Genomic DNA, 12,073 nt, shown 5'->3' on the forward strand with positions numbered 1-12,073 from the left:
AGCTATGGTAAATCGCCGCTAAGCACGTAGTCGTGGGATCGGACCCCGGCCGCGGAGGCCGCAATTCGATGGGGGCGAAACGCAAGACGCACTAGTCCCGAGAATTTGGTCAAAAATAAGCCGGAGTGCCCCGCTACAGCGTGCCTCATAATCAAATCGTGGGTTTGGCACGTAACACCCCGGAATTCTATTCCCAGCATTATTTCGTTTGGGGCCTCCATTTTGGGATTCATGCGCAGGAACGCTTGCTCCGCTGTCCAAAATTTTCTTATGAAATCCAACGGAATGCAGTCCTAAATTCTATCGTTTCTTTTGTGCAATGTTAAAATAACTGTTAACCATTCCATGTGACGTTACTGATTTTACTTTAACAACTAATTTTACGTTCTACAATTTAAATTCACAGATACTCGGAAATTTATTCATTATAAATTGGAATAATTTGTCCATTTCTTGGCCAATACCATATACTGACTAGGATTCACATAATCGATAGGAAACAACAACATCTTAGTGATGCCAGTATTTGCTGTCCACAGTAAATAAAAAAGTTCTGTTAGTTAGGAGTTCAAGTTGGTGCGTCGTAGATTTTTACGTTGTCGCGCAACATGAATGGTGGCTCATCATGTATTGTTGAAGCGCTAAAGTACCACAAGAGTTCGTTTTTGGCATGGTGAGACAGCACTGACCCTTCTGGCTTCACGAGAACGGAGGCTATTGCGAACACTAAGGACACAATATGTGTCCATGGTATACAGATAGAGATGTCTGTGACTTGTAATTACGTCTGGAACGCAATCAATATCCATTTTTAGCGTGTTATTTGTAGACAACCTACGTCGGAAGTGTTTGACAGAGTTATGTGAACATCTCATATTTATCCATTGGCGGTACGTTTGCGCGAGACAACCGACGAAGGACCGGGGTTCATAATCATCATCATCAGTCTTGTTACGTCCACTGCAGGGCAAAGGCCTCTCCCATACTTCTCCAACTACTCCAGTCATGTACTAATTGTGGCCATGTCGTCCCTCCAAACTTTTTAATGTCATCCGCCCACCTAACTTTCGGCCTCCCCCTGCTACGCTTCCCTTTTCTTGGAGTCCAGTCCGTATCTTCCCTCCTCATTAAATGTTATCCCCTCATTAAAGTCCTCATTAAAAAGGTTATCTTCCCTCCTCATTAAATGTCCTGCCCATGCCAATTTCTTTTTCCTTATTTCAACTAAGATGTCATTAACTCGCGTTTGTTCCCTCAACCAATCTGCTCTTTTCTTATCCCTTAACTTTACACCCATCATTCTTTTTTCCATAACCCGCCGTGGTTGCTCAGTGGCTATGGTGTTAGGCTGCTGAGCACGAGGTCGCGGGATCGAGGTCACGAGGTCGCGGCGGCCGCATTTCGATGGGGGCGAAATGCGAAAACACCCGTGTGCTTAGATTTAGGTGCACGTTAAAGAACCCCAGGAGGTCGAAATTTCCGGAGTCCTCCACTACGGCGTGCCTCATAATCAGAAAGTGGTTTTGGCACGTAAAACCCCATAATTTAATTTTTTTTCCATAGCTCGTTGCGTCGTCCTCAATTTAAGTAGAACCCTTTTCGTAAGCCTCCAGCTTTCTGCCCCGTAGGTGTGTACTGGTAGGACACAGCTGTTATACACTTTTCTTTTCAGGGATAATGGCAACCTGCTGTTCATGATCTGAAAATGCCTGCCAAACGCACCCCAGCCCATTCTTATTCTTCTAATTATTTCCGTCTCATGATCCGGATGAGCGGTCACTACCTACCCAAAGCAGATGTATTCCCTTACCACTTCCAGTGCCTCGCTACGGATTGCAAATTGCTGTTCTCTTCCAAGACTGTTAAACATTACTTTAATTTTCTGGAGATTAATTTTTAGACCTACTCTTGTGCTTTGCATCTCCATGTCAGTGGGCATGCGTTGCAATTGGTCCCCTGAGTTACTAAGCAAGGCAATATCATCAGCCAATCGCAAGTTACTAAGGTATTCTCCATTAACTTTTATCCCCAATTCTTCCCAATCCAGGTCTCTGAATACCTCCTGTAAACACGCTGTGAATAGCGTTGGAGAGATGGTATCTCCCTGCCTGACGCCTTTCTTTATTGGGATTTTGTTGATTTTTTTGTGGAGGACTACTGTGGCTGTGGAGCCACTATAGATATCTATTAGTATTTTTACATACGGCTCCTCTACACCCTCATTCCGTAATGCCTCAATGACTGCTGAGGTTTCGACTGAATCAAACGCTTTTTCGTAATCAATGAAAACTATATATAAGGGTTGGTTATATTCCGCACATTTCTCTATCACCTGACTGATAGTGTGAATATCGTCTATTGTTGTGTAACCTTTACGGAATCCTGCTTGGTCCTTTGGTTGACAGAAGTCCAAGGTATTCCTGGTTCTAATTGCGATGACCTTAGTAGTAGTAGTAGTAGTAGTAGTAGTAGTAGTAGTAAACGACTTTATTGGGGTCTTGAGGAGCTAAGCGGCGGCCTGCAGGTCCCTATCCAGCCGTTCGCTAGTTTCATGTCGGAACAAAGAGTCCATGCCTCTCCGTTCGTTCACGGGCCCTCTGGACAGCCAGGAGCTGGACGTCTTGTTTCGGGTCTGTGATGGCCTTCGTCCAGTCTTCTTCTCGGTTAAAATCCTGTAACACAGGGCACTGCCAGAGTATGTGATTTAATCAGCTAAATTCAGTGCCACAATCTGGGCAGAGTGGATCGATGTCCGGGTGGAGCTTGTTCAGAAAGCCCGTAGAGGGGTAGTACCCCGTCTGGAGCATGCGGAGCGTGCTAGCTTGTGGCCTGTTCGGCCTATGATGGGGGAAAGGAAAACTGCCTATTCCCTCTGTAATGAGATGTAATTTCATGAAAAGTAACTAGTGGATCACTGTGGACGAGCTCTCCCGAACTCACCCGAGACATCATCCGGTCGCGGCATACGAAACCTCGCACATGGTCGTAGGCCATCTCATTGGGGTTCAAGCGACCCGGTAATACGTCTGGTCTCATGTGAGCTTGGAACCAGACTATGTGGTGAACAATGTCAGAGAATGCCGTTTAGAATCCTGGCTGCTTCTTTGGTTATCAATCCCGATGCGAACGCTCTAACTGCTGCTCGGGAGTCCGTGTACACCGCAGTGCGTTTTGAGTCAAGTAATGCGAGAGCTATAGCAGCCTGTTCCGCCACATCGACCGAGCAGGTCTTCAGCGAGGCTGCCGAGAGGAGTTCTCCCCTGTCATTGACTATGGCTACGGAGAACTTGTAGGCACTGGCGTGTCGCGCCGCGTCACTAAAGGTCGCTGTTCCGGATATGTTCTTTAAGAAAGTTCTAGCCCTCGCCAACCTCCGATCTTTATTGTGTTGGGGGTGGACATTTCTTGGAAAAGGGTCTACAATAAAGGAGTTCCTAGCTTGAATATTAGGTTGCGTGGTATTTCCCTGATTGAAGCTTGGACGCAGGCCTGCCGCATGCAGAAGTCTTCTGCCTGCTTTGGAGTTTGATAATCTAATAACTTGGTGCTTCTATTATTTCCGAAGTTGTGTTGTGTGCTCCCAATGTCATCAGTTTCTCTGTGCTAGCCGTGATTGGAACGTCGATCACCCTTTTGATGCTTTTGCGCATAAGCGTGTCTAATTTATCCATTTCCGTTTTCGTCCAATTGAGGGCCGCGAGTATGTAAATGACATGGCTGATGAGGAAAGCATGGTGAGCCCTGAGGAGTATATCCTCGCCTATGCCGCCTTTCTTGTTGGACACCCTCATAATTAATCTAATATTGTTCTGAGTTTTCGTGGTGAGTTGGGCTATAGTCTTAGCGTTGCATCCCTTTGAGTTCATTGAAAGCCCTAGTATTTCGATAGAGTCTACTCTCGGGATGGTGTGCCCATCTCTGGTACGAACGCTAATAGGCAACTGATCGAGTGGGGTGAGTCCCCTAGCACCTCGTCTAGCCTGTCTGTACAGCAGGAGTTTCGACTTTCCTGGCGAGAGTGCCATTCCCGTACCCCCCAAGAAAGACTCTGTAACATACAGAGCCTCCTGTAGAGCTTGTTCGACCGTAGCCTCCGATCCTCCAGGACACCACATTGTAATATCGTCAGTATATAATGCATGACCTACGTAAGGAATTGCTACAAGGCTTTCCGACAACTTGCGCATTGCTATATTAAACAGACGGGGTGAGATAACTGCCCCTTGGGGAGCACTCCTTTTTCCGAGTGTGAAATATTCCGAGAGTGATTGCCTCAACTTTATGGCCGCCGTCCTGCTCTCGAGGAAGGATGCAACGAAGGAGAAGAATTTAACTCCAAAGTTCAAGGCCGATATCTCCCGAGGGATATAGTCATGTGCAATTGTAACGAATGCCTTGGATAGATCCAGTGCGAGGACCCCTTTTGCATTTTTGCTTTGAGAGTCGATTACCTGTGTTTTGAGCAGGAGCAGGACATCCTGCGTTGAAAGCAAGGGCCTGAAACCAACCATATTATACGGGAATAGTTCGTTGCGCTCGATAAGTCTCGATATCCTGTTATGCACTGCATCTTTCGCTACTAGGACGGAGGTTCTCCAAGCTGGGTGATTTACCTGGTATGGGGATTAGGACCCCTGTGGCCTTCTTCCAACTCTCCGGTACAACGCCCTCCTCCTATACCTCATTTATCTCCTTCACTAAAGCTTGAATTGCTTTTTCGTCCAAATTTCTTAAGAGCCGGTTTGTAACTCCGTCGGGGCCTGGGGCAGACCTTCCGTTTAAATTGTGCAGCACTTCCCTGATCTCAGCTTCCGAGAAGGGGACGTCCAGATCTGGGGCAGGCGCGCCCTCATACTGAGGGAGGGGAGAACCTGAGCTTTGGCCAGTTGGAAGGTATTTGTTCGCTAGTTTCCGAAATATGGAGGCCTCTGAGATGCCTTCCATTTTTTCCTTAATAACTAATCGGTCGATGACTAGTCTCTGATTACATTTGGATTGTCCATCGTCTAACATATGTTTGAAGAGGGTCCATTTGCCTCCATTGCGCATTTTTCCGTCCGCTGTCGAGGAGGCGTCTCTCCATTGCTGTTTTTTTAAGTTCGCAGCAATGCTCCTCAATGAGTTTATTGAGCTCCGCGATCTTTTTTCCGTAGCCTACGATTGAGTCTTTGTGTCTTCCATCTCTCGAGGAGAGAGCGTTTGGCTTCCAGGAGGTGGGCTCACCTTGCGTCCATCCCTGGGGCATCAAAATCTAACTATTTCCTTGGCCTTCTGGACATCCATCTGGATCTGTACAAGCAGTTCACTGAACGTGTCGTATACTGCCTCATCTTCACCTCTTATTTTCCTTAATAGGTCCCAGTCTGTGTATGTATAGGTTTTGTGAGGAGCTGCTATTACTTCCGTCCTGAGTTTTATTACGGAGTGGTCGGTCCCCAAATTTTCCTGCAAGCTGGACCACGTGGCCACCGCATTTCTAGTGAAGCTGAGATCAGGCGTCGTGTCTCTGGCGATCGAGTTTTCCAGCCTCGTGGGGAAACGTGGGTCCGAGACCAGCGTTAGGTTTAGGTCTGTACTCGCTGCAACTAGGTCCGTTGCAGCCCTTTCTTTGTTCGTGTTACATAACCCCAAGCCGGGTGAGGAGCGTTGAAATCTCCTGCGACTATTAAGGTCTGCGCTTTCGCAGCGGTTGCGACCTACTTAGTAGTGACCGGAGATTATGCGTATAAGCGGAAGAATAGCTGTAGAAATTGAGAATGAAAATGTTGCGTTGGTTTTTTCCGTGGGGGATGATTTCAATTAAATGTGCCTCGAGACCAAATTTTTTATCCGAGTTACAAATTTTGACTTCGTGCTCCTGCAAAGAGGTGTCTTTCCTGACGAATGTGGCGATACCTCTGCGATGTTGTCCTTGTTGGCTAACCGAACGGTAGCCCGGTAAATTAATCTTCTCACTAAGTGCTTCTTGCAAGAGTAGGACGTGCGGCTTTATCGCTTGTGCTTTGATGAGCTGCAATAGAGCAGCCTTGCGCCTTAAGAAGCTGGCGCAATTCCACTGCCAGATCCTGCAGCAGAGCCTAGCAGAGCCTGCAGGGAACTCGTGTTATCGAGATCCTGCTGTACTTTCTTAGCTTTTGCAATGGTGCCAGTGGTAATGCTTTTGATTTTACTAGAGTCGATCATTTTCATCTTAGGCTCGAGGATGCCAACTCTACGTGTTAGGTGGGAGATGTTATTGTCCATATGCTCGACAGTGCTAGATTGAATGGCTAAGGCCTCTCTCATCTGCGTAAGTGATTCCTCAATTACCTTCAAAAACGCGAGTATGTTTGGCTCTGGCTTAGGGTCCTGAGCGGGGGACTCGTCAGATTGCATGGGCTCTCTTTCCGTGGTCACGGGGGGGGGGGAGGTGTATAGCTTGGCGCTTATTCGACCTTTCTGCTTGACCTGGGATGGGTGAGGCTACTTCGCGGGGTTCACGCGAGTTACGGAAGAGCTCGAACTCAGACCTCAGCGTTCGTAGTGCCTCTTTTAGCTCTGCATTCTCCTTCTTAAGCATTCAACTATCAGATTGCTTTCTTTTATGCTCCGGTGAGATGCCCTGTGTTACCTTTTTGCCGCTTGGGATGTTCATCCTGGCCTTGTCCGCCCAGGACATTGGTTCCTGGATTCGGACCCTGGAACCCGATCGTCCTCTCGAACAGGAGCGTCTGCTGCTATTGTCGCACCCTCTGGAGTGAGAGCCTGATCTGCTGCCGGGGCGCCCTCTGGACCGGGAGCGGGAGCGTCCTCTCGATGCCGGTATGTTTCAGCGAGTGGAGTGGAAGTGTTTCTCTCCCGCCATTACTTCTCCGCCGCTAGCTGTGTCGAAGCCACGTGGTCCTGCCGCCCGCTTCGCGTGCTGTGCGCGCCTGCTGCGCCGCCGTCTTTGGCGCACGATGTATGGCACCTGGAAGCGCTGTTTGCACTTGCAGTCTGCCGTTTGGTGTGCCCCACCACAGATGGCGCACTTCGGATCGCATTGATGATCCTCTGATGGTGTGAGCATGCCACATCCGCGGCATTTTTTCTGGTCTTCGCCCTTTAGGCAAATGTCGGACCTGTGGCCCAATTCTCAACACGCATAACAAATGTTTACTTGCCTGCGATACAAGGAACAAAGGTAGCGAACACCATCACGTACGACGTTTAGAGGGACCTTGTGTCCGTCGAAAAACACGATCACTGTTGTTCTCTTCTTGATTTTTCGAATCCCCAGAGCATCGGGGTTTCTCCGGTTTACGATCATCTCCGTCAGTTCTGCGTCACTGATGTCCACGTTGATTCCGAGGATCACTCCTTTACATGTGCTGTCCGACGCAGCCACGTAGGCCGCCACATCTATGACGACACTTGCCACACAAATCTACTGAACCTTGGCGTAGGCGCGCGCGTTCGCCTCGAATGGCGTGGCAACCACGAGAATGTTCTGGAAGGGGTTCGTGCACAACGTGTCGTCGAACACCTGCTCCGCTGTTAGGGAAGTCGCTTTGGCGAGCGCACGCTTGAAAATAATAAGGCCCGCCTTCTTAACATCCAGCCCTCCACGAGGCCTTATAATGGTCTTAAAGTGATTCCTAGGAAGGTTCGCGATTCTGGAAGCTTCCACGACTCGTCTCAATACCTTCTGTGGTGCGGCAATGCGGGCGCCGCCATTACCGCTTCTTTTCGCTGACGTGGGTACGTTACGATGACACCGCTCGGCAAGTTTCTTCTTCTTGCTCACGACTTGTCATGCACAACGTGTTCGACGACACGTTGTGCACGAACCCCTTCCATAACATTCTCGTGGTTGCCTCGCCGTTCGAGGCGATCGCGCGCGCCTACGCCAAGGTTCAGCAGGTTTGTACGGCAAATGTCGTCATAGAGCCTGAGCACTCCGCTTCCTCCGGATTGATTTCCATGCCTTCTACAACCGAGGTATGGGGTTGGAGGCCATTTTCTAGCTCGACAACGCATTGGGCCTAGGCTCGACGCCTACCCGACCACCCCGTATGGTTTGGCTCGTTAGGCGTAGCTGCGCGCCAACGTGGCGTGCGGCGGAAAAGTCTCAGAAAAGTCCGAAAAATCCACCCACGGGTAATATTTCGGTAGCCGCTTCTTCCTTGGAGCAAACTGTGGACCAGATTACCTTACTAAATAATTTGTAGGCAACGGAGAGTAAGCTCATCGGTCTATAATTTTTCAAGTCTTTGGCGTCCCCTTTTTTATGGATTAAGATTATGTTGGCGTTCTTCCAAGATTCCGGTACCCCCGAGGTCATTAGGCATTGCGTATACAGGATGGCCAGTTTTTCTAAAACAATCTGCGCACCATCCCTCAACAAATATGCTGTTACCTGATCCTCCCCAGCTGCCTTCCCCCTTTGCATAGCTCGCAAGGCTTTCTTTACTTCTTCCAGCGTTACTTGTGGGATTTCAAATTCCTTTAGACTATTCTCTCTTCCATTATCTTCGTGGGTGGCCCTGGTACTGTGTAAATCTCTATAGAACTCCTCTGCCGCTTGAACTAGCTCATCCATATTAGTAATGATATTTCCGGCTTTGTCTCTTAACGCATACATCTGATTCTTGCCTATTCCTTGTCTCTTCTTCACTGCTTTTAAGCTTCCTCCGTTCCTGAGAGCATATTCAATTCTATCCATATTATACTTCCTTACGTCAGCTGTCTTACGCTTGTTAATTAACTTGGAAAGTTCTGCCAGTCTATTCTAGCTGTAGGGCTAGAGGCTTTCATACATTAGCGTTTCCTGATCAGATCTTTCGTCTCCTGCGATAGCTTACTGGTATCCTGTCCAACGGAGTTACCACCGACTTCTATTGCACACTCCTTAATGATGCCCATAAGATTGTCGTTCATTGCTTCAACACTAAGGTGTTCTTCCAGAGTTAAAGCCGAATACCTGTTCTGTAGCTTGATGCGGAATTCCTCTATTTTGCCTCTTACCGCTAACTCATTGACCGGTTTCTTATGCACCAGTTTTTTCCTTTCCCTCCTCAAGTCTAGGCTAATTCGTGTTCTTACCATCCTATGGTCACTGAAGCGCACCTTGTCGAGCACGTCCACATCTTGTATGATGCCAGGGTTAGCGTAGAGTATAGTCTATTTCATTTCTAGTCTCGACATTCAGGCTCCTCCATGTCCACTTTCGTCTATCCCGCTTGGGGAAGAAGGTATTCATTATCCGCATATTATTCTGTTCCGCAAACTCTACTAATCACTCTCCACTGCTATTCCTAGTGCCTAGGCCATATTCCCCCACTGACTTGGCATTGAAGTCGCCCATCAGCATAGTGTACTTCATTTTCATTCTACCCATCGCCGATTCCACATCTTCATAGAAGCTTTCGACTTCCTCGTCATCATGACTGGGTGCAGGGGCGTAGACCTGTATTACCTTCAATTCGTACTTCTACTTAAGTTTTACAAGACCTGCCACACTCTCCTTAATGCTATAGAATTCCTGTATGTTACAAGCTATATCCTTATTAATCAGGAATCCGACTCCAATTTCTCGTCTCTCCGCCAAGCCCTGCATGGTAGCACAGGACGTGCCCGCTTTTTAGCACTGTATATATTGCTTTTGTCCTCCAACTTCACTTAGCCCTATTATATCCCATTTGCTGTCCTCTAATTCGTCCAATAGCACTGCTAGACACGCCTCCTAGATAACGTTCTAGCGTTAAAGTTTCCCAGGTTAAGATTCTAATGGCGGCCTGTTTGGACCCAGGTATTCTTAGCAGCCTCTACTGCGTCACAGGTCTGACCGCCGCCGTTGTCAGTTGCTTCGCAGCTGCTGGGGACTGAGGGCCGGGGTTTGATTGTTGTATTCATGTAGGAGGTTGTGGCCAAGTACTCCACGAGGGTGGCCAATCTTGCTTTGGTGAGGCAGTGCGTTACCGGCTCTGGTTAAGGGGATCAGGCCGCATTCCAGGCCTGCTTATGCAATTTTATCAACACGCGGATTTTTTTTTTAATCCGGTGGAGAAATTGCGTGGCACCGGAATTCGAGCCATGGTCCTCTTGCACGCGAGGCGGATGCTCTACCTCTACGCCACCGCTGCACCGCCCTTGTTGTCATAAAACGCGTCATATATCTACTAGATGTAGCGATAAATCCAATGAAGTGGCAACAAGAGAGGTAGTGCTTGTTAGACATATGAAGCAATGGATGATCAAAGTCGCAGTCGTGCTTATGCAGAGTTGTCGGAGGGCATGTTATTACATGGAAAGATTATTCGGCTTACAGAGGACACGCTCCTTCTGAATGCTAACACGGTAACATATAAGTAAAAAAAAATTGTGCTACAACGACAGAGGACCAACTGCAGCGCCAAGTACTATTAATTAATGTTAGAAGCAAGAGGTCACAGAAATCCCCAACGAAGATCTTCAGCACAAATCTAGAGCAACAACTAGACGCAGAGAAAGGGAGAAAGAAATGCCCGATAAAACAAATATGGGAATAACGCCAGAGAATATGCACCCGCAATAAGAGATCTGCTATCACCCTGGTAGTCTCATGTTAAAACTTGCAACGACTGCTCACCTGTTCTTCGCGAGCGCTGGTGAGAAGAATTTGCTTCCGTCCTCGACTGTACTCGCACTGCACTGGTGGCATCGAGTCACTCTAACTTGACATTTCGAACGAATGACGTCATCCGCTTGGGGTCAAGCTGGGAAATGGTGGTGTGCACGCACACGTACGTACTAAAAGCGTGTTTGTTTTCTTCGCCGGCATCCTCACACTGACCGATTGTGACACTTATCTCCAATCAGTTCTTGAGTTTTGACCAGTTTTCTGGGAGCATAGGAAGCTAGAATTCCTTATCACTGTTTCAGAACGATTCGCACGATCTTTGCTTTGTTGTGTCGTTTTGGCGCCGGTGTTGTCGTGATAACGCAGCAGACAAAGGCATCGAGGTCACTCAAGTACACAATGCGAAGAATGTTTTAGCATGAATCAGACGTTGCCCAGCATCTGAACTCGTTCCTTTCATTACGTGAGGTATGGCCTAAACAAACCCTGCATAACGATAAAGGAGAGGAAGACGAGGTGGCTATAATATAATAAAAAGGGATGCTACATTTTATGTGCTGGCTACATATGTACCACTGCACAACATGACGGAAAACGCTACACAACACAGATTATAATCCAGCAGAATTATGTCACAAGTCGCTACAGCGAAAGGTACAGGATGTTTTTTACAAGGAAACAGATGGGCAGCTGACGTAATTTTCGCTTCAGCTGCTTATCTATAATGCTTTTATGTGATCTGTGGTATAAAGGTTGGGGGAAGACGACGAAGTAATTGTATTGCTGAGTATCTGTTTTCCGTCACCAGGATTTTCAGGTAATTCTCGCTTTCCTTTAGGGAACATTGTTCCCGGCTCAATGGAAATGGAAGTGGAGCCACCCGTACTCTCACCTGATTTAGCGGCGCCTGAGTGGGCAGCCTCAAGGAAGCGGAACATCCTCTCGAGTGACAGCGAGGCTACCTGGTGGACTCGGCCGAGAGCGACGACAGCTCCGACAACGACTACGTCGCTGTCACGAGTCAGCAAGCAAAGCGGCGGATGCTCAGGGCCTCTGTGTTCCTGATTGTTCCTGTTCCTGATGTTCCTCCTGAGGTGTTCCTGATTCTATTTGCGATTACCTTAGTAAATATATTGTAGGCAACGGACAGTAAGATGATCGGTCTATAATTTTTCATGTCAGTGGCGTCCCCTTTCTTATAGATTAGGATTATGTTAGCGTTCTTCCAAGATTCCGGTACGCTCGTGGTCATGAGGCATTGCGTGTACAGGGTGGCCAGTTTTTCTAGAAAAATCTCCCCACCATACTTTAACAAATCTGCTGTTACCAGATCCTCCTCAGCTGCCTTCCCCGTTTGCGTAGCTTCCACGGCTTTCTTCACTTCTTCCGGCGTTACTGGTGGAATTTCAAATTCCTCTAGTTTATTATGTCTTCCATTATCGTCGTGGGTGCCACTGGTACTGCATAAATCTCTATACAATTCCTCAACCACTT

The 12,073-nt window shown here is 47.9% G+C and overlaps 1 protein-coding gene across 1 annotated transcript in view; it reads right to left on the reverse strand.

The window, feature by feature from the left end:
- Window positions 1-10,752, reverse strand: part of LOC135903275 (3-beta-hydroxysteroid sulfotransferase-like) — a 35,906-nt gene extending 25,154 nt beyond the window's left edge. Inside the window, exon 1 of the mRNA XM_065433689.2 lies at window positions 10,589-10,752. Coding sequence (XP_065289761.1) covers window positions 10,589-10,660 — 72 coding nt within the window. The 5' untranslated portion in view covers window positions 10,661-10,752. The remainder of the gene's footprint in view (window positions 1-10,588) is intronic.
- Between the last annotated feature and the right edge of the window lie 1,321 nt (window positions 10,753-12,073).

This window comes from Dermacentor albipictus, chromosome 2 (genome assembly GCF_038994185.2).
Source record: "Dermacentor albipictus isolate Rhodes 1998 colony chromosome 2, USDA_Dalb.pri_finalv2, whole genome shotgun sequence".
Lineage (NCBI taxonomy): Eukaryota > Metazoa > Arthropoda > Arachnida > Ixodida > Ixodidae > Dermacentor > Dermacentor albipictus.